Source organism: Dipteris shenzhenensis, chromosome 25 (assembly GCF_047967505.1).
Source record: "Dipteris shenzhenensis isolate YYH24624 ecotype China chromosome 25, Dip_SZ_1.0, whole genome shotgun sequence".
In the NCBI taxonomy this organism is placed as follows: Eukaryota; Viridiplantae; Streptophyta; class Polypodiopsida; order Gleicheniales; family Dipteridaceae; genus Dipteris; species Dipteris shenzhenensis.
Genome location: NC_141620.1, coordinates 1,249,206 through 1,276,749, shown reverse-complemented (window position 1 = coordinate 1,276,749; position 27,544 = coordinate 1,249,206). Strand labels below are relative to the sequence as shown.

Genomic DNA, 27,544 nt, shown 5'->3' with positions numbered 1-27,544 from the left:
ATCACCTGTGACCTTCATTTTGTAGACCCATTTAGATGGCAATGCTTTCTTTCCATGTGGCAAAGAAACCAAGTCCCAAGTCTTATTCTTCATAAGTGAACTCATCTCTGATTGCATAGCATACTCCCACTTGCGTTGATCCTCACGCATCATAGCCTCTCTGTAGCAAGAAGGCTCCCCGCAATCAGTAAGCATCACATAGTCTACCCCTGGAACAAACTTATCAGGTGGTCTAGACACTCTAGATGATCTTCTCAAGGGCATTTCAGCTTGCTGTCCCACCTGCATAATATCAGCCACATTTGGCTCATCATTTCCACCAATAGATGATTCATCATCTACCCTTGATTGTATACCTGTGGGAGTACTTGGTGGTACCATTTCTTGCACATTTGGTGCATGGACAGCTTGCTGTCTATCAACATATGCAGGTGGATTCACATCCTGAAAAGTGATTCTCCTCATTTCCACATCCCTCATGGGTGCCTTATGCATCTTCTTCTCATTGAAGACCACATCATGGCTGCGTATGATCTTCTTTGCTTCTGGATCCCAGAGACGATAGCCCATCTCTCCACTTTCACCATAACCCAGAAAGATGCATTTCCTAGACTTAGGATCTAGCTTCTTTCGAAGCTCTTTTGGCACATGTGCATATGCCTCACACCCAAATATACGCAAATGAGAGTAAGAGGGCTTCTTGCCACTCCATGCCTCTTCAGGAATACCACCATCCAAACTCTTACTAGGTGATCTATTGATCACATGCACTGCAGTCTTCATTGCCTCAGCCCAAAAACCACCAGAAAGACTTGCATTGGAAAGCATGCATTGCAACCTTTCTTGAATGGTACGGTTCATCTTTTCTGCAACTGGATTTTGCTCTGGAGTACGAGGGGATGTGAGCTCCCTCTTAATCCCACGTGTATCACAGAAATGCTGAAAGTCATGAGAGAGATACTCTCCACCATTGTCAGTCCGTAGGCATTTAAGCGTTCTACCTGACTGATTCTCAACCAAGGCCAGCCATTTCTGAAATACCTGGAACACATCACTTTCCGAGCTATAGCATAAGCCCACACTTTCCTAGTTGCATCATCAATGAATGTCACATAGTATTCAGCCCTGCCTAATGACCGTGTAGGCATGGGACCACATACATCTGAATGCATCAAATCAAGCATTTCAAACTCTTTCTTTTCCCTTTTTTTATGGGCTGATTTAGTCTGCTTCCCATAGAGACAGTGCTCACAAAATTCAAAATCAGAGAAACTCAAATGCGGTACATAACCCAAACGGCATAAGAGTTTCATTCCATTCTGGCTCATGTGCCCCAACCTGCAATGCCACAAAGAAGTGCTTGGCTGCTCGGTTATTGCAACAACATGATCAAATACCCCTGATACATGTAAGGGATACAAAGTCCCACACTTGGCACCCCTGGCCAAAAGCATAGAGCCCTTCTGAATTTTCCAACTCTGAAAGCCAAAAGTGGTGTGAAAACCAGCATCATCTAGCTGACCCACTGAAATAAGACCGTTGGTCAGCTTAGGCACATGTCTCACATGTTTCAAAACAAATGCAGACCCATTTGCAAAAGAAAACTTTATGTCACCTGCTCCCACTATGTCACATGCATAGTCATTTCCAAGATGCACACAACCTGTCTTTCCACTGTCATAAGTGGAGAACCATTCCCTATGGGGAGTAACATGGAATGAAGCACCAGAATCCAAAATCCAATCCTGGGAATATGCATCATCTGAAGTGGCAAGCAACTCTGTAGATAAACTAGACATGAAGAGAACGTCATTGTCACTATCATGTGTGACTGCATTGATCTCCTCGATCTTCACTTTTCCTTTGTCCTCCCTTGGACTCTCTTCCTTTTGATTTGCACCCCAATTTGCATTCTTTTTCTTATCCTTTTGCTCTCTTTTCAGCTTGTAGCAATCCTTTTTCATATGGCCCTTCTTGCCACAATGGTAACACTCAATGTTCCGTGCCCTGGATTTGCTACGAGACTTCCCTCTTTCTTGGGACTTCCCCCTGAACTGTGATCTGTCCCTTTGTACATTTAAGGCTGCATCTTGCTTGTTGCCATCCATAGACTTTCGTCTAATCTCCTCGGCCAACAAGCTACCCACAACATCATCAAATTTCAGTACTCCACCAGGTGCAGAGTTACTGACAGCTGTACGGAAGGTATCCCATGAGGATGGCAATGAACATAAGAGAAATATTGCCTTAGTCTCCGCATCAAAATTCATCTTCTGAGCCTGAAGCTGGCTGAAAATAATATTGAATTCATTCAAGTGAGAAGCAATGGAGACCCCTTCCTTCATCTGCAGCTCAAATAACCTCTTCATGAGGTAAACTTTATTGGAGGCAGTTTCCTTCTCATAAGTGGCCCACAGTTTCTTCCACAAATCTTCTGTAGTCTGCTCATTTATCTGCTCATTTACTACTGTGAAATAAACTGACTCTGCAAGATGAAGTCTAATAGTAGACTTTGCTAATGCATCCAACTCATTCCAATCATCCTCAGACATATTTGCAGGCTTAGCTTCAATCCCTGCCAAGGGTTTAATCTGCTTCTTTTGAATAAGTACATCCCTTTATTTGTTCTTTCCACAAAGAAAAGTTTGTCCCATCAAACTTTTTAATGTTGAAAAACTCCTTTTCAGACATGGAAGAGGATGCCAAGATGCAAATGAAACAAAATCCCAAATGCTAGTGCTTGCAAGAGAGAATCACACCAAATACCAGGTGCACCCAAATGTGTATGCCATAATAGAGTGAAATGTCACCAAAACTCAAAGCTCAAAGCATCAAAAGATGCATCTGACTCATGTGCATATACTATGCATCCATATGAGCAAATTTGGCCCAAAAGAAAATGCCAATAAGTGCCAAATGACTCAAGCATAAACACCGTCCACTGGCATATGCATCAATAATATCTCATCCAAGAGAACATAGCACTATCAGTGCATTACCAGCAATGTGTCAAAGCTGTCCCTCAGCATAAAATAGCATCCATGTGCAAAGCGTCCATAAAAAATAGCATCCCACAAGGCAATTTGGGCCTATTAGCGCATCCAACAAGGACCGCAATGCATCCAAATGGCCTATAAATCATCCACTGCAACCCAATGCATACCACGAATGAGCGCACACTGCTCAAACTGCAACCAGAGTGATCTGCATAAGGTATGCTCAAGAAATCATAGTTCCACGGTAATGAGCGCTACTGAAAATAGAACCTGAGATGCCTCAAAACATGGGCGCCTTTGCATAATCGGACTCAGCAAGAAAATCTGCAAATATCTCTCTTCTGCCAGAACTCCAAAATCCCAACCGATGAGTGAGAAATGGGAGTCAATACTTATCCACTACCACGTGGCATAAATCTAAGGTTTCAAAACCTTAGAATGAAAAATGCATAACAGAGAGGCGAAATCGAATACACAGAGATCTATAACTCTGAAAATCCTCCACCGAATTGTGCAAGAATTAATAGGTAGGGGTTTTTGGGCGTCCGGAACGCAATGGGACAGACGGTTTTAGAAACCGTGGTCTCAATCACTGGGTCCAACACACGGACTGAAAAACGTTTTTGGAAACAGAGCTGTTTGTAAACTCCACCGGAGTGCGAATGATGAGCAACATAGAAGTTTTAGGACCTCCTGAGTCCACTGGAACTGACAGATCTGCAAATGGTTGCTCCAAACTTGAGTTCCAACACCCGGGCAAAAAACGCAGAAACTGACACAGTGAGTCAGAAATCCAATGAAATGATCCCAGATTCAAGAATGAAGGTGTTTCCAAGCTCCTGAAGTAATGTGGACACCAAAAGCAAGCAATAGTTGCCTCTACAAGTCAATACGGAGTCTCTGTCATCGAACGGAACAGGGAAAAGCTCAAAAAACGACTTTTTCTTTCAAACTACTTAATAGGCTCTCAAAACCACTTCGTAAAGCCAAAGTGACTTTTCCAAAGGTTCCTCCAAGGTCTCTGCACACTTGGATGCAAGTAAAGTCACCCACAAAGCTTCTCCTTCCTCCCACAGAGCTGCTGAACTTCAAGCATTCACGCATGCTCAGCTAGATCACCCGGGCTCTGATACCAGTTGAGAGTGCTCTCAACGGAAGCAAGAACGGAAGAAGGAGAGAGAGAGAGACAGGGAGCCACACAAGTTTGGTGGGTGCAGAACCATCCTAATCTTCTTTTTCATTCATTTATATATGTGTTTGAGTATTGTACATAACTGGGGTAAAGGCACAGTGACCTTTAACCCCCACACATTGGGCTAACCCACATAACTCAAGCAACCCACACAAGTGTTGAATTTGCCTTTTTAAAGGATTAAAGGATGTTATTTCACAAAATTTACGTAAAATGTTCCTATTATTTAAGTCCAGACCTTAGAGGGATTTGTTTAGAAACAAGTCCTTATATTAAGATATGGCTAATTTTCTCATGCGTTTAATAATTTTACTATTCATGTCACCAATCATTGCCTGATTTTGTCCTTGCTAGCTGGTTAGCCAACTAGCTGTTATTCACTATCCAATGTACGTATGTTAGCTAATTCAATGACAGCTAACTAGTCCTTGCTGAGGTAACTATCCTGACAATATGTGACCGTAAGCATAGGCAAAACATAGAGGTATCTACCTATTGACTTGCACAAGCTTATTTTGAAGTTTTCATTTCTGCACTACATTCTAATTGAATAATATCATATTTTTTTACTGGTTTTCTGTTCACAGACAAGCCAGATGCTCAAGATCTCATGTTTACCCTTCTGAGAAATAGGAAAGCCCTGTTTAAACTTTTGAATGACCAACACAGTAGGACAGGTGAAACGTTCATCTCATTTTGTGAAAGTATAGTTTAGTCCCCCTTTCTCTCCCAGATACAACTTTCAGCATCTCCCTATAAGATATTCCTTCTTTTTGTGCATATATACTTAAAGATACAAGTGATGTCCATTAATATGCACACTCAGCATGCATCTGTAGCCGTTGATATAGAATGATCTTGTAAATTTACCTTCTTGGTTGGTGTGAGGTCCACCCGTCATAATGATCATAAGAGTAAGAATGTCATGTATATAGTCCTCTCCCATTTGGTACCAAAACGCTGGTGATTTTGTGTGTATGGGTGTGCATGCACCTTTGTGCGAGGAATGCACGTGTGTCTCTGTATGTGAAATACTTTTTGTCTTTCTGAATATATTCTTATGAACCAAGACTGCACAGTTTTTGATTGTCCACTCCACTACACCATCCATAAAGAAATGGAGAACTAGCAATGTATCAATTATTCTTTTAAGTGGAGAAGTCTATTCTGATTGATTAGGTGATGTCTGGCAGGAAAGACATGAAATGGAATGCAACTTTCCTTGCAATGATATCAATGGGTCACAGATTTATTAAATCGGGTTTTCATAAGCTTTTTTTGGGTCCCTTGCAACAACAGTATAGACTACATTTGTTTTATATGTATTTGGAATTTGTATCCATAAAAGGGTCCTTATAAATTGTAGCACATGCAATACTAGCATACCATAGATGATTTTTTCTCCTGATGACTTTATGCAGATCTGCAGTTGTTACAGCAAGACAATATACTGCTGATTGTACAACTAATATTCTCAAAAGTTTAAACACAAAACGTACATCTAGCACAGTACCTCCTAAAGCAGTTGCAGATGCAAGTCTACGACAATTGAGTAATATTCTAGATAAAGAAACAAGATTCACTGCAGTGCAAGAAAACCTCAACAAGCATCTGAGACAAGTGTCCAAGGCAACAGATTCTGCACGGCCATTCTCTTACACCCGTCAATTCACTTGTCTGAAGGTGAGTAATTATTCCCTATGTATGCTCTTCTTGTATTTTGTATTGCCTCATGATCCAAAACGAGAAAGGAAGAAAAAAAGAAAGTTTATTAAAATCTTTTGAAAGAATCAAAGGGTCTATGAGAATGAAAAAACCAGATACAATGAGCTGAATGAATGGAGCCACTAAGCGTATATCTGCCCTCAAGACAAATACAAATACGAATACTAAATATTTGAATCCATAGGGAGAAGGATAAATCTGCAAAGTGATATCACTATGACGGTCATCTGTATGCTATCTGAGGAATCAAGTCCACTAGGCGTCTGACAATGGATAGAAGGGCTCTGACAGAAGAGGCTCAGTGCTGTGGAGGAATGAAACCCAAAATAGAGTGCTGGTGTCGGTCAACCTACGTGGTCCACTGTGGTCTCCTCGTAGTAGCTCTACATCGGCTAAGTGCCACTGTCACCCCTGTCAGCTGTGTCCCTAGTTCGGCGAACGTGTAGGGAAAATCCCCAAGCTTCCTTATATGTGCATCAACATGTTGAAGGTCTATCATGTCTCTCGCTCTGAGTCTCGGCTGTGTCGTCTCCATGGGGACTTCTGGTCCATGCCATTCGATTGAAAAAACTGGAGATCACCCTTTGAGTGGACAGACCAATTTGAGAAAAGTAGAATCTATCAATCCTACTCTCTCTACTCTCCAACCCTTTCCTCCTATTACTCCACGAATATCCACTCAGCCCCTCTGCATCTAACTCTATAGCATCAATCAACCCTTTACCTAGACACAGCTCATCTCAAGCCTCCAAGACTATCAAACAACCTATCATCACTTTGTACAGTCATGTTCCAGTCACCCACCAACCCATTGATCATCTTATTGAGATTTTTCCATCACTTAGCCCTTATTGGGGACTTGTTTGACACGCGCGCACGCACACACACACACATACACACACTTTTTTTTAAAGTGGAAACTTTTAATTGATTATATTACAAGAGTAGCGACCTCAAAATGAGGCAGCCGAAATTACATCAGCTGAAAATCTCAGTGTATGCTTGATATACATCATGATCTATGCAGGGCATCTGCAAGCAATCAAAGAAGGATTGCTGTAGAGAACGTTTAAAAAAGCCGAACAAGGAAAATATAGGATCACTAAAGACTTTACAGTTCCACCCAAACAAAGAAAAGATGAAACTCCGGTCTGGGTGGATGAAAACTAAAGAGCCAGAAATACTTCCCAAAAGGAACAGTCGGGAATCTCGCTCGCAGGCACTGCTGAAGAAGATCAATGAACTCACGAGAACATGGACAAAACCAGAATAAATGAGCCATAGTCTCCTGAGAACTCAAACATCTATGGCAACGAGCAGGAGCAATGTGTCTATGAGCCAACATCTGTCCAGATGGAAAAATGCCCAGAAGCACCAGAAGAAAACCTGTTGCCGAATAGGAGTTTTGTAGGCCCAAAGATGCTGTTAAAGCAGGAGCAATGTGCCTACGGGTGAGTAACTGTCCAGATGGAAAAATTCCCAGAAGCACTCGCCATAAAGAAACCTGTTGCTGAAGTGGAACCTTGTATGCCCAAAGTTGCCGCAGTTTTTTCCTCCACCACTTAGCTGGCTGATGCATTCGCCAAAGAGAATTACCCCTTTCTTTTCTTTTTTTTCAAAAAAGAGACTTCTATTAAGTAAGAAAGAAACTCGCTAGAGCAAGCTCTGTGCGGAAATACACCATGCTAAGCATGTAATAAAAACACCTCAGAGGAATGAGGTAGAAAGAAACCAAGGCTGAGGCTGAAAATGCCATCTCAACCCTGTAGAAGTCAGCAAAGAAGGAAGAGTCTCTTCCATCTCTGAGAAAAGTAACTCTCCTAGAGGAGGCTGCTCGAGATGATCCTTGCATGGTCGCCCAAATGGCCATCAGAGTGTGTATCGTATCTGTCCAAGTACTGGCCAAGATCTGAGAAGGGTGAACTTGAGAACCCTCCAAAGCCTTAGTGCACCTGGCTCTTCAAATGTGCCATGCTGCAATGCTAGCTAGGATCTCCCATGGAGAGTCGACCGAGGAGTGAGCAGCCCTGAAAAGAGTTGCCAGAACATCCTCTAGAGAGCACGACTCCACAAGGTGTCGTCGGATGTGAAGAGCCCAAGAGGAGTCAAGTCTCTCAAAAAATACCTGGGGCCCTGAAAGAGTAAGCCAAGCCACTGATCCCCAAGTCATATAGAAAGGTAGGCGAATTGCCCCTTTCTGAAACCCAGGGTTGAGGCAAAAGGATTTTATATAATGCAGGCATAGTAATCTGAGATAGCCTCAAAGGACGAGAGAAGGACCCAAGGGAAGTCAATGTCCAATCCTCTAATCGATCTTGGAGTTCCAAGGGGGAATCGGAACCAAAGGCAAAAGCATACAAGTGATTTGTTGCCACAAAGTACGATAAACCAACTGTGTGCTGGCTGCTAGAGAAAAAGGAAGCATAGAGTCATCATTATGAATAGCATCAGGAACAGTATTGATCCCTTTAAAAGAAATAAAGTAAGAACGGCGAGGTTCTTGTAAAGCAAGCGGAGGTTGAAAAAATTTGGACTAGTGAATGCTTTCAGCCCGCAAGAATTACCCATTGGAGACTGTCGACCATGCCATTCTAGGTGAGATAGAATACGCTTCCAGTCAAGAAGCAAGTTGGAGACCATAGGGCAGCCATGCAAAGTGCCATTAATGCATCCAAACAAGAAATCCCATTGAGTGGGTTGCCAATGACCAAAAGCAGGAGTACTGATATGTGGGACTAGAGATTGAATCATGAGAGCCTAGGGCTGATCACCCTTCAGAAATTGCAGCAACATTTTCCCGCTGTGAGCAAGGATGTGCACTTGGATATTAGTGATATTCAAACCTCCATGCATTTTAGGGAAACAAATTTGATGCACCGAAAGCAGTCTGAGACTTTTTCTGCCATGTTTGGAACTCCTAAAGATCTCCATAATGAGAGACATAAAGGAATCAAGATCTGCCTTGGTGAACATGATCAAAGGCAAATAAAATTGAATGTATGCCACAAGTATGGACTGCACTATTCGGAGGCGAACATGTAAAGGCCAGGTTGCCAGTTTTCAATATTCAATTTTTTTCTGAAGCTTGATTAGAACCCTATCAATTTGCTATCGACGAGTAAGTCCCCAGCCCAAAGGATAACCAAGGTGTCGAACTAACTGAGTGGGTGGGATGATCTCCCTTGGCCATAAGAGACTGTGCCAGTCTTTAAGATGCAATGGGAGCAGCTTAGACTTTTGAAAATTAACATGAAGGCCAGCTGCCAAACCATAAACTGAAAGGGCTTGCATCAAAGCACAAAGATCAGGTGGAGTATTCCTTGGAGTAAAGAAAGAATCATCAGCATAGGCCTGAGCAACCATGCTGTGATTTTCATCCAGTTCCAAACCATGGAGAGAATTTGTAGCCACTAGATGATCAATGTGTTGCAGCATAGGATCCTCAAGCCTATCCTGAAGTTCCAAACGAGGTACTGGCAAGAAAGGTTGAAGCATTTCTGAAATTTTGTGCCATAAAGGACGATAATGAGCTCCCAAACCATACTTGCTAGTAGTCGCTGAAAAAGATAAAAGAGTCCCATCATCCTGAAGTACATCTGCCACATAAGAAATACCTTTGAAAGATATAAAATAAGAATGCTTGGGTCTTGTATAGCCAAAGGAGGGTGGAATACTTTGGACCAATAAATATTCTCAGCCCTCAAGAAATTTCCCGACAAAGAATCCTTGCCATTCCATTCCAAGTGGGATAAAATATGCTTCCAATCAAGAAGCAAACGAGAGACAAAAGGGCAGCCTCTGATCTTGCCTAGAATAGAGCCAAATAGAAAATCCCATTGTGTAGGCTCCCAATGCCCAAAAACAGAGGTATCAATATGCAACAAAAGAGAGCGGATCATGAAAGCCCAAGGCTGATCCCCTTGCATAAATTGCAACATCATTTTCCCCCTGTGAGCAAGTATATGCGTTTGAATATTGAGTATGTTCGAACCCCAGTGCATCTTTGGAGAACAAAGACGATGCATAGAGAGTAATCTGAGACTTGTCTTGCCATTTTTTGAACGCCAGAAATCTCCATGATAGTAGACATAAAGGAAACCAGATCTGCCTTAGTAGACATGATGAGGGGCAAATAGAATTGTATGTATGCTATCAAAATGGATTGCGTTATTCGCAAACGAACATGTAATGGCCAAGTTGCAAGCTTCCAATATTCCAGTTTTGCTCTCAACTTTGTGAGCACCCAATCAGTTTATTGAGAATGAGTGAGTCCCCAACCTAGAGGATAGCCAAGATGTCGAATCAATTGAGAAGTTGGAACAATTTTCTCAGGCCACAAAAGACTATGCCAGTCTTTTGGTCCTTTTGCTGAGGGTTGAATAGCAGGAAGCGAAGGGGAAGGAGCACTCCCATTTGAAACAACTGGGGCTTTGCCTTTATCCTGATTCACAAAAAACTGTCTATTACCTTTATTTTTATTCCCAATAGAGGCAGAAGCATCCTTATTGGGCATCTGAGCAGGCAAAGTAGCAGGAGGCATTTTATGCTAACTTAGTGGACCCTGTGAAGCCATGTGCCCAAATTTTTTACATTCAAAGCAAGCCCCTGCAAATAATCTCCATTTGAATTTATAAAAAGCACCTTCCATGTCAACATTGTTCACCGTGACTGAATAAGACTCCGGTGTGGGATTAGCAGTATCCTAGAGAATGCAAAATCGATTAGAGTTGCCGTTAGGCCGCGGTGGGCAAACCACTTTGCCTAAAGTTGCTGCAATTTTAGGCAAGAGTGAAGCCATGCATTGCGGGAAGTCTACAACTTCAACCCAGACCGGACATCGATGTCGAATCAGAACCTGATAATCCCTTGTGGGAGACCATGGCAAAACGTGCACCATTTGCTGCCCAAAAAAGAGTGGCGAATGTTCCAAAAGCATTTGCGTGTGAATCTCATCTACCATGATGACCTCAAAAAAGCCTCTGGCTGCATAGTGTACCTTACGAACAAACGAGCCATCCATTGTGCAGGTCAACCAGTTGCCATGTCTTATACATGCAGTCTCATGATGCCCACACAAATTGCCCTAGGATTCACACACATAGAGAGTTTCGACAGTGATCTTACACTTTGACACACTTTTTTTGTGAGAATAAATCTTTTATTTCTATAGAATAATTACATTCATAGCTGTTTCAAAAACGAAGTAGCTACTACTCAAGAAAAGATCTCAGTATAAGCTGTATACACATCCTGATCAATCAAAAAGGCTGATCTCATTCTTACACTTTGACACACACACACACACACACACACACACACACACACAAAAACACTGTAACCCATCTCTATACCTTCACACGAACACCTTAACCCATCTCTGAGGACACAGACCACACGGTTGCGCATGCGCACAAGTGGGGGGGGGGTGTTGGGGCCATCCTTTTGCTAGGGGCTGCCGGCTCAGCCACGTGCTTCCCTTCCCCCTCACATCTCCCCTAGTTAGGATGCCCTGCATGCTTCAAGTTCGAACTGCTTACCCCATACTCTAGAAAAGGGGTTGATATTCACCTCTCCCACATTAACACCCACTCCCTAATGGGATCACTCGGGCATGCAAGCAGAAAGTGGGACGATACACAACATAGTTCTCAAGGCGAAGCCTCACACAGCTTCGTTTCTCATATAATGTTCATCGCCGGGGATGTCCCTACAAAATTGTTATTGCCTACCATTAACTGTTAGCCCTAGGCCATCTACTATAAAGTGTGCTACAAGATTTTTTTTAATTTTTTTTGCAAAAAGATTACTTCATTAAGTATGAATGAAAACTGCAAGAGCTAAAGAGCTGTTGCTGCTCCCTGCCTTCCCTGTTGCTGCTCTACCCCCCTTCCTCGCCCCTCTCTCGTACCTCCCCTCAGCCCCCTCCCTACCCTCTCTTCCCTGCCCCCTTTCCTAGCCTCCTCCCCTGCCTTTCCCCGCCCCTATCCCTGCCCTTTCTTCCACCCTCCCCCGCCCCTACCCCTGCCTCTGTTCCGCCCTCCCAGCCCCCCCTCTGCCAACCCCTACCCTCTGCCTCTACTCTCAGCCCCTACCCCACCTCTACTCCGCCCTCTACAGCCCCCTCACCCCGCCTCTACCCCGCCTTCTACAGACCCCTCTCTCACCCCCTACCCCCTCCTACCCTCTCCCCTACCCTCAGCCCCTTCTCCTCTCCTCTACCCCCGCCCGCTTCAGCCCCTCTTCCTCCTCCTTTCCCTTGCCCCTATCCTCACCCCTCCTCCCTCTTTCAGCCCTTCTCCTCGCCTCTCCCTGCCTACCTCAGCTCTCTCCCCTTCCTGTCTCCTCCCTTCAGCCTCTTCCTTCTCCTTCCTTGCAGCATTCTAGTCGGACGGAGTTCAACTGTGTTTGCGTCGGCCTTTCCACCCCGATTATTGATGGCTTAGTCTTCAGCCAATCCTCGCCCGCTTCCACTGGCCGCAAAAACCATCATTTTCTCAAAAGACATCCAGATGGCTCCTCCTTCAAATAGAGAGTCGAGATTGCAGGGAGACAGGATCAGTGTAGGATTTGCAGGACCCTTGGACACATTGCAAGAGATTGCCCAAGGAAAAAGAAAAGACCAAAAAGATCCACGGGTGCGCCTCATAGCTTCACCTGACCTTTACGACCAGTTCCTACTGCCTCACGCGCTGCTAGACCTTCGACTTCACAGCCAGGACCATCAGCCTCTCGTCTTGGTACTTCTACAGCGCGGACAAGCCAGTCAGCACGTCCTGCTTTGGTTGTGCCCCGTTGGGTGCCTGTCAGAGTTGGTGAGCCAGTACCTCAGGCTACCACTGACAGGGCCGCGGACCCGTCTCTTCAAGCAGGAGACATCCCTGACTTGGTTCCGTGTGTAGGTGAGACTGCTCCTGACCTTGTTCAGATGCAGGAGCGCTCATCTAGGGAGAACCTTTCTGCAGAGGCCCCGGCTTTGCTTGAGGAGGGTGACAGAATTGTGGCTGAGGTCAGGCAAATGTTACCATGTTTGCCTACACCTGACAAAGGTAAGGGGGTTATTGGTTCCACTCCTCCTTCCGCAGGGCTCCTTCACACTCCTGCGCCAGAGGTACTTCGAAGGAATTCATTTTCAGTTCTGGAAGACTTGGCTGAGTTTGAGGCAGAGGAGTAGTTTGTACTCTCCACGCTTGGGGAGCATATCTTCCAGGACAGAGTTTTCCCCTCAGCAGGGGCGGGTGTGCTTTCCCTAGTTGACTTCCCTCCTCGTGATAGGAGGAATTTTTCATAGGAGAGGGCTTTCTCCGCTACCAGGCCGGGTAGGATCTTCCATCCGGCCTCCTTCTCTCGCAGATGAGGATTGTCAGTTGGAAGTTTAGGGCCTCGGGGGTGTAGCTCACCGCCGCCACAGGCAGCTGAATTGTAACCAACTTCATCCAGGTGTTACTGGGAGTCCCATGGACATTCTGATGATTCAAGAACACAAATTGGATGCTAGGGATTGTTCCAAGTCGGGTAAGCTTCTTTCAGGCCACACTTTTTGGTCACCCGCCTTGGGCACCAAGGTAGGTAGTTGCATTTTTGTTTCTTCTTCTATACTTCCCTTGGTGATTGGACACGGGATCATAGTCCCTTTCAGAGCTCAGTGGATTATACTTTTGATTGATGGGCATAAGGTTGGTCTCTTAAACCTTTATGCACCCAATTCTAGAGGGGATCGTGTTCTTTTTTGGAAGAAACTGCTTTCTTGGTCACATATTGCACATGCTTGGATTATAGGGAGCGATTTCAACATGGTTGAAATGCCCTAAGACAAAAGGGGTGGTAGGGAAGGTGGCCTTCATTCCCTAGAGAGAGCAGCGTGGGATACCTTCCTGTGATGATGCTTTTCACACTTAGCCACATTCTCTCTTGTTTTCTTGGTCGAACGGGAGATCGCAGATGCCTATACATGCACGGATTGACAGATTTTATGTGGATGATTGGGCTCTTGACAGAGGTGGTACTGTTTACATTGCAACTGGGGTGTCCACTTCGGATCATTTTCCAGTGGTTTTGATGGTCTCAGATCCCCATGTGAGGCGCCGCTCTGCCAGTATCAGGATTCCAGATTCCTTCTATGCAGAGGAGTGCCTTACAGAGACAGTGTTGAGGACCTCGGTATCTCATTTGCAGGATGGACAGCTTTCTCCTTCAGACTTAGCCGCAGCCCTCTCTAATATTAGTGACTTTTATCTTTCAGTTGCTCGTATCAGAAGGGGTGAGATCCTTAGGTGTGAGATACGTATCCGCCAGCAGTTGGCTGCCCTCCAGAGGGAGGAGCAGAAGAGGCCTACAGATGCTGGGATTTAGGAGCACCTTGCTGCAGCAAGGGCTCAGCAGCAATCACGTTCAGATCAGAGAGCAGAGTATGCCTTTCACGCCAGAGAGTTATTTTGGACACAGAAGGGAGGTAGGGTCAACAAGCAGTTCTTTTCTACTCTTTGCCCTAAACATAGTAGGAGAGCACCTCACAGCTTGTTGACTCAGGTGGAGTTCTTCCGACAATCCAGATGCTGTCTTGTAGGTTATCACAGATTTCTATGCCTCCCTTCTTACAGCAGATCCAGACACTCAGGCCATAGATGATGCTAGAGTGGTTATTTAGCGACACTTACCTGGGTTAGTGACAAGGGATATGACTATTTCACTTGATGCACCCTTCACCAATGTAGAGTTCATGATTGCTCTCTCTGCCCTTCACAAGGGTAAGTATCTTGGTTCAGATGGACTTACACCCTTATTTTTTATTACTTTTTGGGATCAGATTGGGGATCATATTACCTCAGCCCTGCAGGGTATATGGGACTCGGGTGAGATGCCAAACTCACTTACGGAGGGCCTCATTCATTTGATTCCGAAAGGGGGTTGCAGGAATTTAGTGTCTCAGTGGAGACCGATTATCTTGCTGGGTACCTTGTACAAAATCCTAGCTAAAGCTATCAGCCTTCGTCTGCAGCCCTTTCTACCACATCTTATCCATGATACGCAGACGGGTTTTGTGCATGGTAGGAGCATCTTTGATAACATCGTCTCATTTTGGGAGGCTTCGGAGTGGGCCATGCATAATGGCCATAGGCTGGCCCATCTATACTCTTGGACTTTGAGAAAGCTTATGACAAGGTAGACTGGGGCTTTCTGGAGGGCACACGCTTTGGCTTCTCAGATGCATGGATCAGAGGGGTGTCAACCCTTTACAGATCAGCCCACAGCCAGGTTCTTATTGATGGAGCTAGGGGAGACAGGTTGGAGATTATTATATCAGTCCGTCAGGGTTGCCCCCTAGCCCCCTTTTTATTCCTTTTTGTGGCTGAGGCTATGAGCTATTACATTAGAGCTCAAGCTGGAATTGTAGGGCTCAGGCTTCCTCTGAGGCAGGAGGATGAGCTCTTAGATAGTGAGTTGGCAGATGACACGGCTGTATTTTTGGATGCCACTCCACAGACATTGAATTCATTCAGAACAGCATGATTGACATAAGGTTCACTTGGATTCAGATGGGAGTCTCCGTTAGATATCTGGGATGCCAGGTTGGGTTGGGCATCTCTCCGGCACAGCAGTTGGCTCCTGTGTTGGAGAGTATCAGAAGGAAACTCATCTTTTGGAGTTCAGCCAGACTTGACCTTGCATCCAGAGTTGTGTTTGTGAACCAGGAATTGTTGGCCATTGCTTGGTTTGTTTGCTCATGTTGGTGCAGATCTAGAGATTGTATCGCTCAGCTCATGAGACCTGTCAAGAACTTCGTATGGAGCGGTTTAGATGGTACCTCAGATGTTGTAGCCAGGATGGCTTGGGAGCCCCTCATTCTCCCCACAGGAGAAGGGGGTCTCAATATTATTGACCCGATCTTGTAGTGTATGGCCTTGCTCTACAAGTTTGTAGAACGTGGATTGATGCCTGGACAGGAGCCCTGGAAGGATTTTTTCTCACGCAGCATTCAGTCTTGCACCCCTTCTCATGGGGGAGATTGGTTGGACAGCAGTAGATGGATCTTTACTTCAGTCCATCTCAAATCCCCCCCTTCCCCTCTCATGGTTGCTATTATGAAAGCTTGGGGCTGCTTCAGAAACACACTTCGTAGAGTTCCACCCACTTCTCATGAAGAAGCCACTTGGAGTGTCACATTATATGCAGTGGTCTAGATGGGAGAGGGGACCTGTGCCTCTACTGTAGGCGCTTGGCAGGCCTTTATGAGACTTCCAGAGGATCAGATACTTTAGCAGTTGGCCACCTCAGAGAGAGTGCACTCAGGATACAACAGATATAGGCAGCCATTCCGCTAGAGTGGATTGACACAGATGACATGCCGCTTACAAAGTCCACTTGTTGGGAAGCGTTCTCAGCAGGGACGGGCATTCCGTTATAGATCATTGCATTGCAGGATGCACATGAGGATACCCTTGTCTTTGATGTTCAGTCGGGAGGCAGACTTATCAGATCTTTTGATGATATTCTTTTGGAGGTTGCATTTCAGCCTGTTAGGATTGTAGGATTCATGGAGTGGGGCAGGGATTCACAGTGGTATCTTGACCCTGATCCTATTTTCCTTGCGATGGGGTCTTGGAGACTCTGGCTGTATGGTTGTTCCCCTATTAGGTTCTTGCAGTGGGACCCAGGGGAGTGGGAATGGATTGATGAGGGGCATCGAGAGAAGAGCTTTCCCTTCTTTTGCTACACAATTAGAAATGCCCGGAGGTTTCAGCTCAGCATTAGAGGTTGGAGGCCCTCCAGAGTGCCACATTGGGATAATTTTCAGATTTCTGCAGCTGTGCGGAAGAACTTTTGGCGTAGGCTCTGGAAATCCCTCAGGAATAGAAAGTTCACTCTTTTATTTTGGCTTTCTATTCATGGAGGGATTGCAGTGAACCTGTGGAGATCCAGGTTCAGGGCTGACCCTACTTGTCCTCGTTGTCACATGGCAGTTGAGTCAATACAGCATTGCCTTTGGGAGTGTAGACAAGCGAGGACGATCTGGAAAGGTGTTGCTATGATTTTCAGCATCTTTCATACAACACCTTTCTATATGACCTTGGGTTCAGTGGCTTGGTTATCTCTTACTGGCCCACATGTGTTTTTCGAGGGACATGATCTAGATCCAGCTTTCATTGTACGGCGACACTCAGTGGAGTCTTGTTCCCTCCAGGATGTTCCCCTCACTCTTTCAGAGCTTCTCATGCCTCAGTAGACACGTCTTGGGAGATTTTGGCTAGCATTGCAGCTTGGCATATTTGGAGAGTCAGGTGTATTGAGGCGATGCAGGGTATCCAGGTTCACCCTTCCCATACTATGGCCAGTATTTGCACTGACATAGTACACACTCTGATGGCCATTTGGGCGAGCATACAGGGATCCTCCAGAGCAGCCACTGCTAGGAGAGTTACTTTTTTCAGTGTGTCCACCGAGGTATGAGCAGCTCTGAAAGGAGTGAAGAGTACATCCTAGAGAGAACAAGACTCCACAGAGTGTCGTTGTATAATGAAGGTTGAGTCTAAGTCACGTCCCTCGAAAAATACTTGGGGGTGAGTAAGAGATAACCATGCCACTGATCCCCAAGTCATGAAGAAGGGTGCTCTATGAAATATGCTAAAAATCCTAGCAACACCCTTCCAGATCGTCCTCACCTGTTTGCACTCCTAGAGCTACAAGATTTTCTATATCGAGATGTAGTAAATTATTCATTAGCATTACGAACGTAGTTGGAGCATTGGTAAGCCCAAATGGCATTATCAAAAACTAAAGTAACCAAATCTGCTTCTAAAAGCATTTTTATACACATCTTGAGCTTTAATTTTGATAAAGATTACGCTTCATGTACCACATCTAGCATATCATTATTCTTGCCATTGGATATCTGTATCTTATGGTGGTATTATTCAAACCATGATAATCAGTACACAATTGAAAAGTATAATCTTTATTTTTCTTTAATATTACCCGATGAAGCAAAAAGTGAGAAATTGGGTCGAATCTGCCTTAGCTTGACGTATTCTTCCAGTTGTCTTTGTACTTAAGATACTTTTGTAAAGGCTACATAAGAAACTCGATGAGAATTTGACCAGCTAGTAAGGCCATCTCCCTATCTAGATCATCCAGGAATTTATTGTTGCATTTTGGTACATTTAATACACATACTACAAACATATAAAAATTCACTTGGAGTCTTTCAAACTTCCATAGTCAATGAGAAGATGTTATCAAAGATGCTCCTACCATGCACAAAACCCGTCTGCGTATCATGGATAAGATGTGGTAGAAAGGGCTGCAGACGAAGGCTGATAGCTTTAGCTAGGATTTTGTACAAGGTACCCAACAAGGTAATCGGTCTCCACTGAGACACTAAATTCTTGCAACTCCCTTCGGAATCAAATGAATGAGGCCCTCCGTAAGTGAGTTTGGCATCTCACCCGAGTCCCATACACCCTGCAGGGCTGAGGTAATATGATTCCCAATGTGATCCCAAAAAATAATAAAAAAATAAGGGGGGAAGTCCATCTGAACCAGGATACTTACCCTTGTCAAGGGCAGAGAGAGCAGTTCTGAACTCTACATTGGTGAAGGGTGCATCAAGTGAAATAGTCATATCCCCTGTCACCAACCCAGGTAAGTGTCGCCAAATAACCACACTAGCATCATCTGTGGCCTGAGTGTCTAAATCTGCTGTAAGAAGGGAGGCATAGAAATCTGTGACAACCTGCAAGACGGCATCTGGATTGGCGGAAGAACTCCGCCTGAGTCAACAAGCCTCTCCCTACTATGTCTGGGGCAAAGAGTAAAGAAGAACTGCGTGTTGACCCTACCTCCCTTCTGTGTCCAAAATAACTCTCTGGCGTGAAAGGCATACTCTGCTCTCTGATCTGAAAGTGATTGTTGTTGCTGAGCCCGTGCTGCAGCAAGGCACTCCTGAATCCAAGCATCTATAGGCCTCTTCTCCTCCTTCCTCTGGAGGGCAGCCAACTGTTGGCGGATACCTATCTCACGCATGAGGATCTCACCCCTTTTGATACGAGAAACTGAAAGATAAAAGTCACTGATATCAGAGAGGACTGCGGCTAAGTTTAAAGGAGAAAGCTGTCCATCCTGCAAATGAGATACTGAGGTCCTCAACACTGTCTCTGTAAGGCCCTCCTCTGCATAGAAAGAATCTGGAATCTTGATACTGGTAGAGCGGCGCCTCACATGGGGATCTGAGACCATCAAAACCACTAGAAAATGATCCGAAGTGGACACCCCAGTGGCAATGTAAACAGTACCACCTCTGTCAAGAGCCCAATCATCCACATAAAATCTGTCAATTCGTGCATGTATAGGCATCTGCAATCTCCTGGTCGACCAAGAAAACAAGAGAGAATGTGGCTGAGTGTGAAAAGCATCATCAAAGGAAGGCATCCCACGCTGCTCTCTCTGGGAAGTGAAGGCCACCTTCCCTACCACCCCTTTTGTCTGAGGGCATTTCAACCATGTTGAAATCGCCCCCTATAATCCAAGCATTTGCAATATGTGACCAAGAAAGCAGTTCCTTTCAAAAAAGAACACGATCCCCTCTAGAATTGGGTGCATAAAGGTTTAAGAGACCAACCTTATGCCCATCAATCAAAAGTATAATCCACTGAGCTCTGGAAGGGACTATGATCCCGTGTCCAATCACCAAGGGGAGTATAGAAGAAGAAACAAAAATGCAACTACCTCCCCTGATGCCCAAGGTGAGTGACCAAAAAGTGTGGCCTGAAAGAAGCTTACCCGACTTGGAACAATCCCTGGCATCCAATTTGTGTTCATGAAACATCAGAATGTCCATGGACTCCCAGTAACACCTGGATGAAGTTGGTTACGAATTAGCTACCTGCGGCGGTGGTGAGGTACACCCCCGAGGCCCTGAACGTTCCAATTGACAATCCTCATTTGCGAGAGGAGGAGGCTGGATGGAAGATCCTACCCGACCTGGTAGCGGAGAAAGCCTTCTCTTGCGAAAAATTCCTCCTATCAAGAGGAGGGAAGTCAACTAGGGAAAGCACACCCCCCCTGCTGAGGAGGAAACATTGTCCTGGAAGATATGTTCCCCAAGCGTGGAGGGTATAAACAACTCCTCTGCCTCAAACTCAGCCAAGTCTGCCAGAACTGAAAATGAATTCCTGCAAAGTACCTCTGGCGCAAGAGTGCGAAGGAGCCTTGCGGAAGGAGGAGTGGAACCAATAACCCCCTTACCTTTGTCAGGTTAGGCAGACAGACCTCAGCCACAATTCTGTCACCCTCCTCAAGTAAAGCCCGGGCCTCTGCAGAAAGGTTCTCCCTAGATGAGTGCTCCTGCATCTGAACAGGGTCAGGAGCAGTCTCATGTGCACATGGAACAAGGTCAGGGATGTCTCTTGCCTGAAGAGACGGGTCCGCGGCCCTGTCAGTGGTAGCTTGAGGTACTGGCTCACCAACTCTGACAGGCACCCAACGGGGGATGACCGAAGCAAGACTTGCTGACTGTCCTGTCCGCGCTGTAGAAGTACCAAGATGAGAGGCTGATGGTCCTGGCTGTGAAGTTAAAGGTCTAGCAGTGCGTGAGGCGGTAGGAACTAGTCGTGAAGGTCGGGTGAAGCTATGAGGCGCACCTGTGGATCTTTTTGGTCTTTTCTTTTTCCTTGGGCAATCTCTGGCAAAGTACCCAAGGGTCCTGCAAATCCTACATTGATCCTGTCTCCCTGCAATCTCGACTCTCTATCTGAAGAAGGAGCCATTTGGACGCTGACGCCTAATGTGGTCATCCAAGATGTTAGGGTCAGAGACAATGACCCGAACACGCGGTACCCCATCGGACCTGACTGCCTTTGCTGCTGAAGTAGGCATCTCAGGGAGAGGGGGAATCTCAGTAACCACTCCAAAGGCGGCTCCAATGGAATGTAACAGTCGATGGTACACCTGAGGAAGGCCTAGAAATCTGATAAAGAGTGATGTCGTCCGGCTGTCTTCCTCGACAGGATCAAACCCCAAAGAAAAAGGGGTCAAAAAAAGGTAACGAGCTAGCCTGCAGCACTGTACGAGCTACCTCTGAGGAGTCAAAAACAATCTGGAAGAAACTTCGCCCAAGCAGACGACCCATGGATGCGAGCAAAGAGCAATGTCGAGCTCTCCTGCTCAAGATCTTTTTTGAGCTGTTGCAACTCGTCTTTTGAGAAAACAACTGTTTTTGCAGCCGGTGGGAGTGGACGGAGATTGGCTAAGGCAGAGCCATCACCAATCGAGGTGGGTGAGGCCGACTCGAACACGATAAGGTTCCTTCTGCACTAAGCTGCTCGGGAGAGGAGGAGGAGGAGGAGGGTGAGGATGAGGGATGAGGATGAGGAGGGAGGGGGCGGAGAAGGGGTGGGTAGAGAGGAGGGAGGAGGAGTAGAGGGGGAGGGAGGAGGGGCTGAGGTGAGGGTAGAAGGGGCGGGGTAGGAAGGGGGGGGGGGGGGGTTGGGGAGGTAGAGGAGGCGGGGAGGGGAGCGTAGAGGAGACGGGGGAAGGGCTGAGGTAGGGGGAGGGAGGGAAGAGGTATGGGTAGAGGAGGCGGAGGAAGGGCTGAGGCGGGGGTAGGGAGCGGGAAGAGGTAGGGGTAGAGGAGGCGGGGGAGAGGGCTGAGGCGGTGGGTAGGGAGTGGGGGAGAGGAGGGGGCGGGGAAGGGGCCAGGGTAGGAGAGAGTAGGTAGCGGGGAAGAGGAGGTGGGGAGGGAGAGGGCTGAGGGGGCGGAGGAGGGGGAGTGGGCTAAGAGGGTGGGGAAGGGGGGGCGGGCTGAGAGGGAGAGGAGAGAGGGACTGAGGGAGGGAGAGGGGGAGGGGCTGAGGGAGAGGGGGCAGCAAGGGTCAGGGAGGAGCAGCAGCTCCTTCGCAAAAGCCTGTTCTACAATGGTATTAATTATAATCCAATTATTGTCCATAGGAAAACATCCAAATCATCCAAGTGGCACACTTTAAGTTGGCTGTACAAGAATTACATTCCCAGAAGGTGTATCCTTCCTAGGATGTCCAGGAGTTCTCAAGGATGGCCATGTAGATATGGAAGGTGGACACTCTTCTCCACATGCCATCACAAGAAAAATCATGCATGTCGAGCTTTGCTGGACAAGAATTTAAATGATCTCAATCCTATGTCCATGCATGTGATGCTTCTAAACAAGGTAGATAGAGCCCTTTGGTGCACTTTTGCAAAATTTCAACATCTCCTTTAAAGAGGATTTGAACTTTGTTTTCTTGGTGAAGATTCGAACTAAGCGAGGCAACTACAACACCAAATCAGTCGAGGAAAATCTTTGCCAAATTGTGCTCACCAGCCCATATTTTTACTTAGTGAAGTTGGGGACTAAATTGAGAGGCATATTTCATCATATATGAAGACACCAAAAGGTAACGAGTGTCTAGGCATGTGAGGGTCACCACTCCCTCGCTGCGACATATCAAGCCGTGCTTTCGTAGCCCTTGATCCTCTCCCCCATTCCTTTGTAAAGGGAGGAGCTTAAGGTACTGGGAAGACAGGGGTTCTAACCCTTTTATCTCTTTATATTTCATTATGCCTTATGTTGGATAATCCCACTTCCTTACGTATCACATGTCATATAGTGCCACCGTGAGGGCCTATTAGTTCTTATTCTATATATTATGCCTATTCTGATTTTTAGGATAAGTCACAAGGATAAGGCATATGCCCGAAAATCCCACCCACTGGCTGAAATACCATGACTAGAGTGATGAAGCAACCATGTGCACTTGGGCAATTAGGACACCTTAGGCTATTTGACCACACTAGCCCTTTTAGGTAATTCGACCACCCTAAGTCACTTTGTCGAGGCTACAACCAATCTACATTAGTCACCCTAGGTAATTTAACCATGCTTAGTCACTTGTCATCAAGAAAGATCAAGATGCCTTCCCATCAAAACAGGCTATAGAAAATGCTAGCATGGTCATCCAGACAACCATCCATTCGAATTCAATCGTGCTGCCATATGAACTAGACCAAAGAGTAATAAGACAAGGAACACTTTGATGCCAATGTGATGTTAGGCGACATACTTTTTTTTGGAAAAGAGTAATATATTCTATTAAAAAAAACAAAGTACCGAAGTACAATCAGTACATCAGAGGTGGGAGAGCTATCTCCAATCCTCCTCAAAACCTCCAAAAAACAATTACAACAGAGGTTAGCCTCTTCAAGAGGTGGGAGAGCTATCTCCTTCCCAATCCTGCTCAAAACCCCCAAAACAATTACAACAGAGGTGAGAGATAAATCTCAATCCGTAACCTCGCATAGCCTACTCAAGAGGTGCGAGATAGAGATTAATCCCAATTCAAAAGATCAACAAGAGCTCAGAAAAGGCCGCTCCTGATTACTACCTCCCCTAATAGGTCACACAGGAAGCCTTCGAAACCTCCCACATGAAGTGTCAAAAAAAATTCGAGGGAACAAACAATGGCCTGCTTTCCTCTAGCATGCATGCCAGAAACTATTTTGAGGAAGCAAATAGAAACATTGACGAGAGAAAAACAAGTTGAGTCCTTTCCTTTAACTCTCCTGATCTGGATGCAATAGAAAAAGTGCACCTCCAACCAATCAAGCGACAATGTCGTTGTAGCAAGCTCTAGACTTTGGAGGCTTTAAGAGCACTAATGCAATAACATTTTTGCATAGGTGAAGAGACTAATGCAATAACCTTTTGCACAAGGGGTGTGGACTATCAAATATTGACTTGACATGATATGAATCTCAAGAGGGAGCTCAAGGTGGGAGATTTGGTGTTGCATTTTTCAATGCAAAACTTTGAAGCTTGAACCAAAATTGGTTAATTAGCCAGGTTTAACTCTTGTGATATTGGCTATCGGACACACTAGCAAGCAAGCTGATCAAGACTGATGGCAAGGTGAAGCTATGCCGCTATGCTTGATGACACAGGCTTCCGTAGGAGGAAACAAGGGAAGACACCAATCATTGGGAGGTCCATGCTGAGATGCAAGTAGTATAGTAGGGTTCGTTGTCATGAGGCTGCTTCATACTACAACGGATATGGAATGGCTTCACCAAAAGATGTGCAACTTTGAGGGAGTGGAGCGGCTCCCCATTCTTCTCGGAGTCCCCCATAGGGTTGAGGTGGCACTTTCAGCATCAACTTGCATGTTTTCTAGCTCTATTACAAGAGCTTGATTTTACCCGATTAGGGTATTGTTTTCTTATGCCTAGCATGATGTATTCTTCCTTATGCTTTGTTCTAGGAGTTTTATTCATACTTAAATAGAAGTCTTTTCTTTGGGAAAGAAAAAAGATGTGCAATTTTGATGCACAAGGATTATAGTAGAGAGATTAGCTCTGTGGAGTCATGCTCTCTCCAGGATGTTCCTTTCACTCCTTTCAGAGATGCTCACGCCTCGGTAGACACATCTTGGGAGATTCTGGCTAGCATTGCAGCTTGGCATATTTGGAGGGTTCACAGGTGTACAGAGGCGATGGAGGGTTCACAAGTTCACCCGTCCCAGTCTATGGCCTTTATATGGACTGATACTATACACACTCTAATGGCCATCTGGGTGAGCATGCAGGGATCCTTCAGAGTAGCTACAGCTAGGAGAGATACTTTTTTCAGAGTTTGGAGAGGATCTCCGTTCTTCTCTGAGTCTTCTTTAGGGTTGAGGTGGCATTTTCAGCCTCCACCTTGGATTTTTGTTAGCTCTTTTTGAACTGGTTTTTCTTTCATGCATGTCATGATGTACTCCCTCATTTGAGCTTGCTCTTGCGGTTTTCATTCATACTTAATGAAGTTATCTTTTGGGAAAAGAAAAGTAGAGAGATTAGCAAGATACCCAAACCCATATTCCATTGGACCTGCGTATGATCTCTTGGTCAGGTTTGTAACAGAAGTGGTTGCAAGTTAGATTAATAAACGAGTGCTGGAGACGTAGGCTATGCAGACCACTCAAGGAGCACTTCTAGAGACCCTTACTACTGCTTTTTATTAGCCATCAGAGACAGCAGCTTTCCCTTTATTACGACTTGCCATCGTGAGTCCTCCACCACCATCACAATCGCTTCACCTTGAACACAATCGTATATCACAAACAGATCTTAAGGGGTGAAAGCTTGGTTACCTGTGGATCACCACTTACCACGTAGCTCTTTCCCATTGATAGGCCACCTTCAGTACTTCACCTGACCTCATTCAAGCAGCTGCCATTTTGAGCCATTGGCTCGCACAACAACACTGGTTTTGTTTCACCAGCACCTTGATATGTACATCACCCTATGAAGGCATGTATTGAGGTGTACACAAGACAAAATGAGATGTTGCATGGGAGACAAAGGGGAAGACGAATTCACTGGAGGTCCAGTCTTGTATTTTGTTAAGCTATATGACTTGCACAATAAGCTTGGAGAAATGAGCATGCATCACCACTTTGCGTGGTCCACACAATAATCTCACCTAAGTTGAACAGCCATCGATAGTGGCACAGGCAGAAATGCACAAAGTATGCAAAAGTTTTTTTCAGCAGACGTAGACCTTTTTTTTTAATTTCTTATGTCTCTTTCCATCTTAAGAATAATTTCCCATAATAATTGCACAGATTTATGTTTGATCTTCTTTTGACTTTCGAGGGAAGAAAACCTATTTGCCTTGTCTTGTATGCAGTCAAAGAGAATCGTGGGGGATTTTTAAAAATCACATTATAGATGGCAAGTTTGACCATCTCATGAGTTTTCAAGGAAAGAGAGAGTCTTCTCAATTCTTTTTATATGTTCACTGATTAGGAGATCTAGTTAGTGGGGATTGCAAGAGGGCTTTTATGTCTCATTGAAAATTATTTTTATTTTCTAGTACCAATACAAGTTTATAGTTTAATTTGAGAAAGTACGGAGAATCCCATCATTACAGGGTAGAACAGCTTTAAAGTGACCAGATCTTTAAGAAGCATTGTGATGATGTTTTCTCATTCAGCGAAAAACGAAAATTTTTATTACTTTTTTCTAACAACTCTTCAAATTTCTTGTTCCAGAAGTTAAGTCCTGCTCAAAAGAGTTGGGACAATAGACCAACCACCAGTCCAAGAAGAATAGAGACATTTAGGTTGAATATGGAGTGCCACAAATGGTATGAAGAGCTTATTGACATGATGTTTAAGGAAAATAAATGCCCTTCAAGGTCCGAATTAGATATTTTGGCCCAAGTTGGCCATGTTCTAGAGGTATCTTTCTTGCCTTCTTTTATCCAGCTTTCATGGTTTAGACCTGTCTTGTACAGGATTGCTATCATTATTCTGAAATAAGGTCATGTGCTCTTTTTTCTTAGAAGAACTTTCTATTCATGCTTGAAAAAACAACCATACAAAGGGTTGCTGATCATCGAAAAATACAAGAAAAAGGAAAATTGGTTGTCCGACCAACCCGTTTTCATTTATTCGAGCTTTTCTTTTGTGTATCTAGTTGATCTGTTCTGCATGGTACCCCTGATTCACAGATGCACCCTCTCATTCAAATCTCCAATCTTTCAGTATACCCCTCCTTGCGCCTCGTCGTCCCTGCCCTATGCGCTCCATTCCTCTCCTGTTGTCTCCATTCTCTTTTTGCATCTTTTATTTTAGCTTGCCACTTGTTCCAGCTTCTCAGTCTCTTTCTCTCGCTCTCATCCTTTGATGATGTCTTTCTTGTTTTTAATTCTGCCATTGTAGCTAAAATCGGTGCTCCCCTACACCTCAAATGAGCCCCCTTCAACCTCTTCTCAGTCACTCATAGTGTTTCGTCCCATAGCATTGGTGTCCCCTCTTTACAAGGGCTGTAGCTATACACACAGTCCCCCCATAGCTGATTTTCTCTTGCCCTTCAAAGGAAACAGTTTTTTCCTGATTCTTTCTTGTAAGGGTGCCTTATTCTTTCTTCTTTTTCTTCTCTTCTTTTGTCCTCTTTCATCCCCTCTCATCCCCTGCTTCCGCTAGGCAACTGCTTCATCTAGATTCTAGCACCCTTTTTTGATTCAAGGACAAGAGGGCTATATCGTGGAAGCTGGTACAGCCCACCAAAAATTGAGCCAATATATTGACACAAGGATTTTTGAGAGCTCTTCTAACAGGCTCTACCCTTTGTATAGCGTTTTTAACACGTGCCATCTTCAATTTGATTTCAACTATGACTTTGACTTCAAGCTATGCTGACCATATCAGCCATGCCAAGTATACGCGTTATCCCAGCTGTAGAGGCAAAGCAGTAGCATTGGGCCACAGCTGTTCTAGAATGGCCAAGTGGAAATCCTAACCAGAGGTGGGCTGCAATGGTCGAGGCTGCTAGAAGTTGGTAAAGGCCCCAGTGTGGCTTTCGCATTGAGATTGGGTAGTTGGCAAGAAGGATGATCAGGGAACCATGGGCCATATACATAGAAGACCCCGATCAAAAGAGGGGTTGCTTAAGGCCATGACATAGGAGATCAGCAAAGATCTTGGCACCATAGGTCTTATATTCAAGTTTGTAATGAGAGGGCGGCTCCTACTTGTCACTCGACATAGTGAATCTCGAAAGCTTGGACAAAGAAGAGTTGAGGTTGGAGAATTGAGGTTGTTTGTAAAGGGACATGTGGAGAGGGGTTTACAGACATGTGGAG

At 45.1% G+C, this 27,544-nt stretch overlaps 1 protein-coding gene across 1 annotated transcript in view; it reads left to right on the top strand.

Moving 5' to 3' along the window:
• The window catches only part of LOC147885290 (uncharacterized), an 85,523-nt gene that overhangs the window by 35,099 nt on the left and 22,880 nt on the right, over positions 1-27,544 (top strand). Inside the window, exons 4-5 of the mRNA XM_087396895.1 lie at positions 5,610-5,871; positions 25,950-26,138. Coding sequence (XP_087253021.1) covers positions 5,610-5,871; positions 25,950-26,138 — 451 coding nt within the window. The remainder of the gene's footprint in view (positions 1-5,609; positions 5,872-25,949; positions 26,139-27,544) is intronic.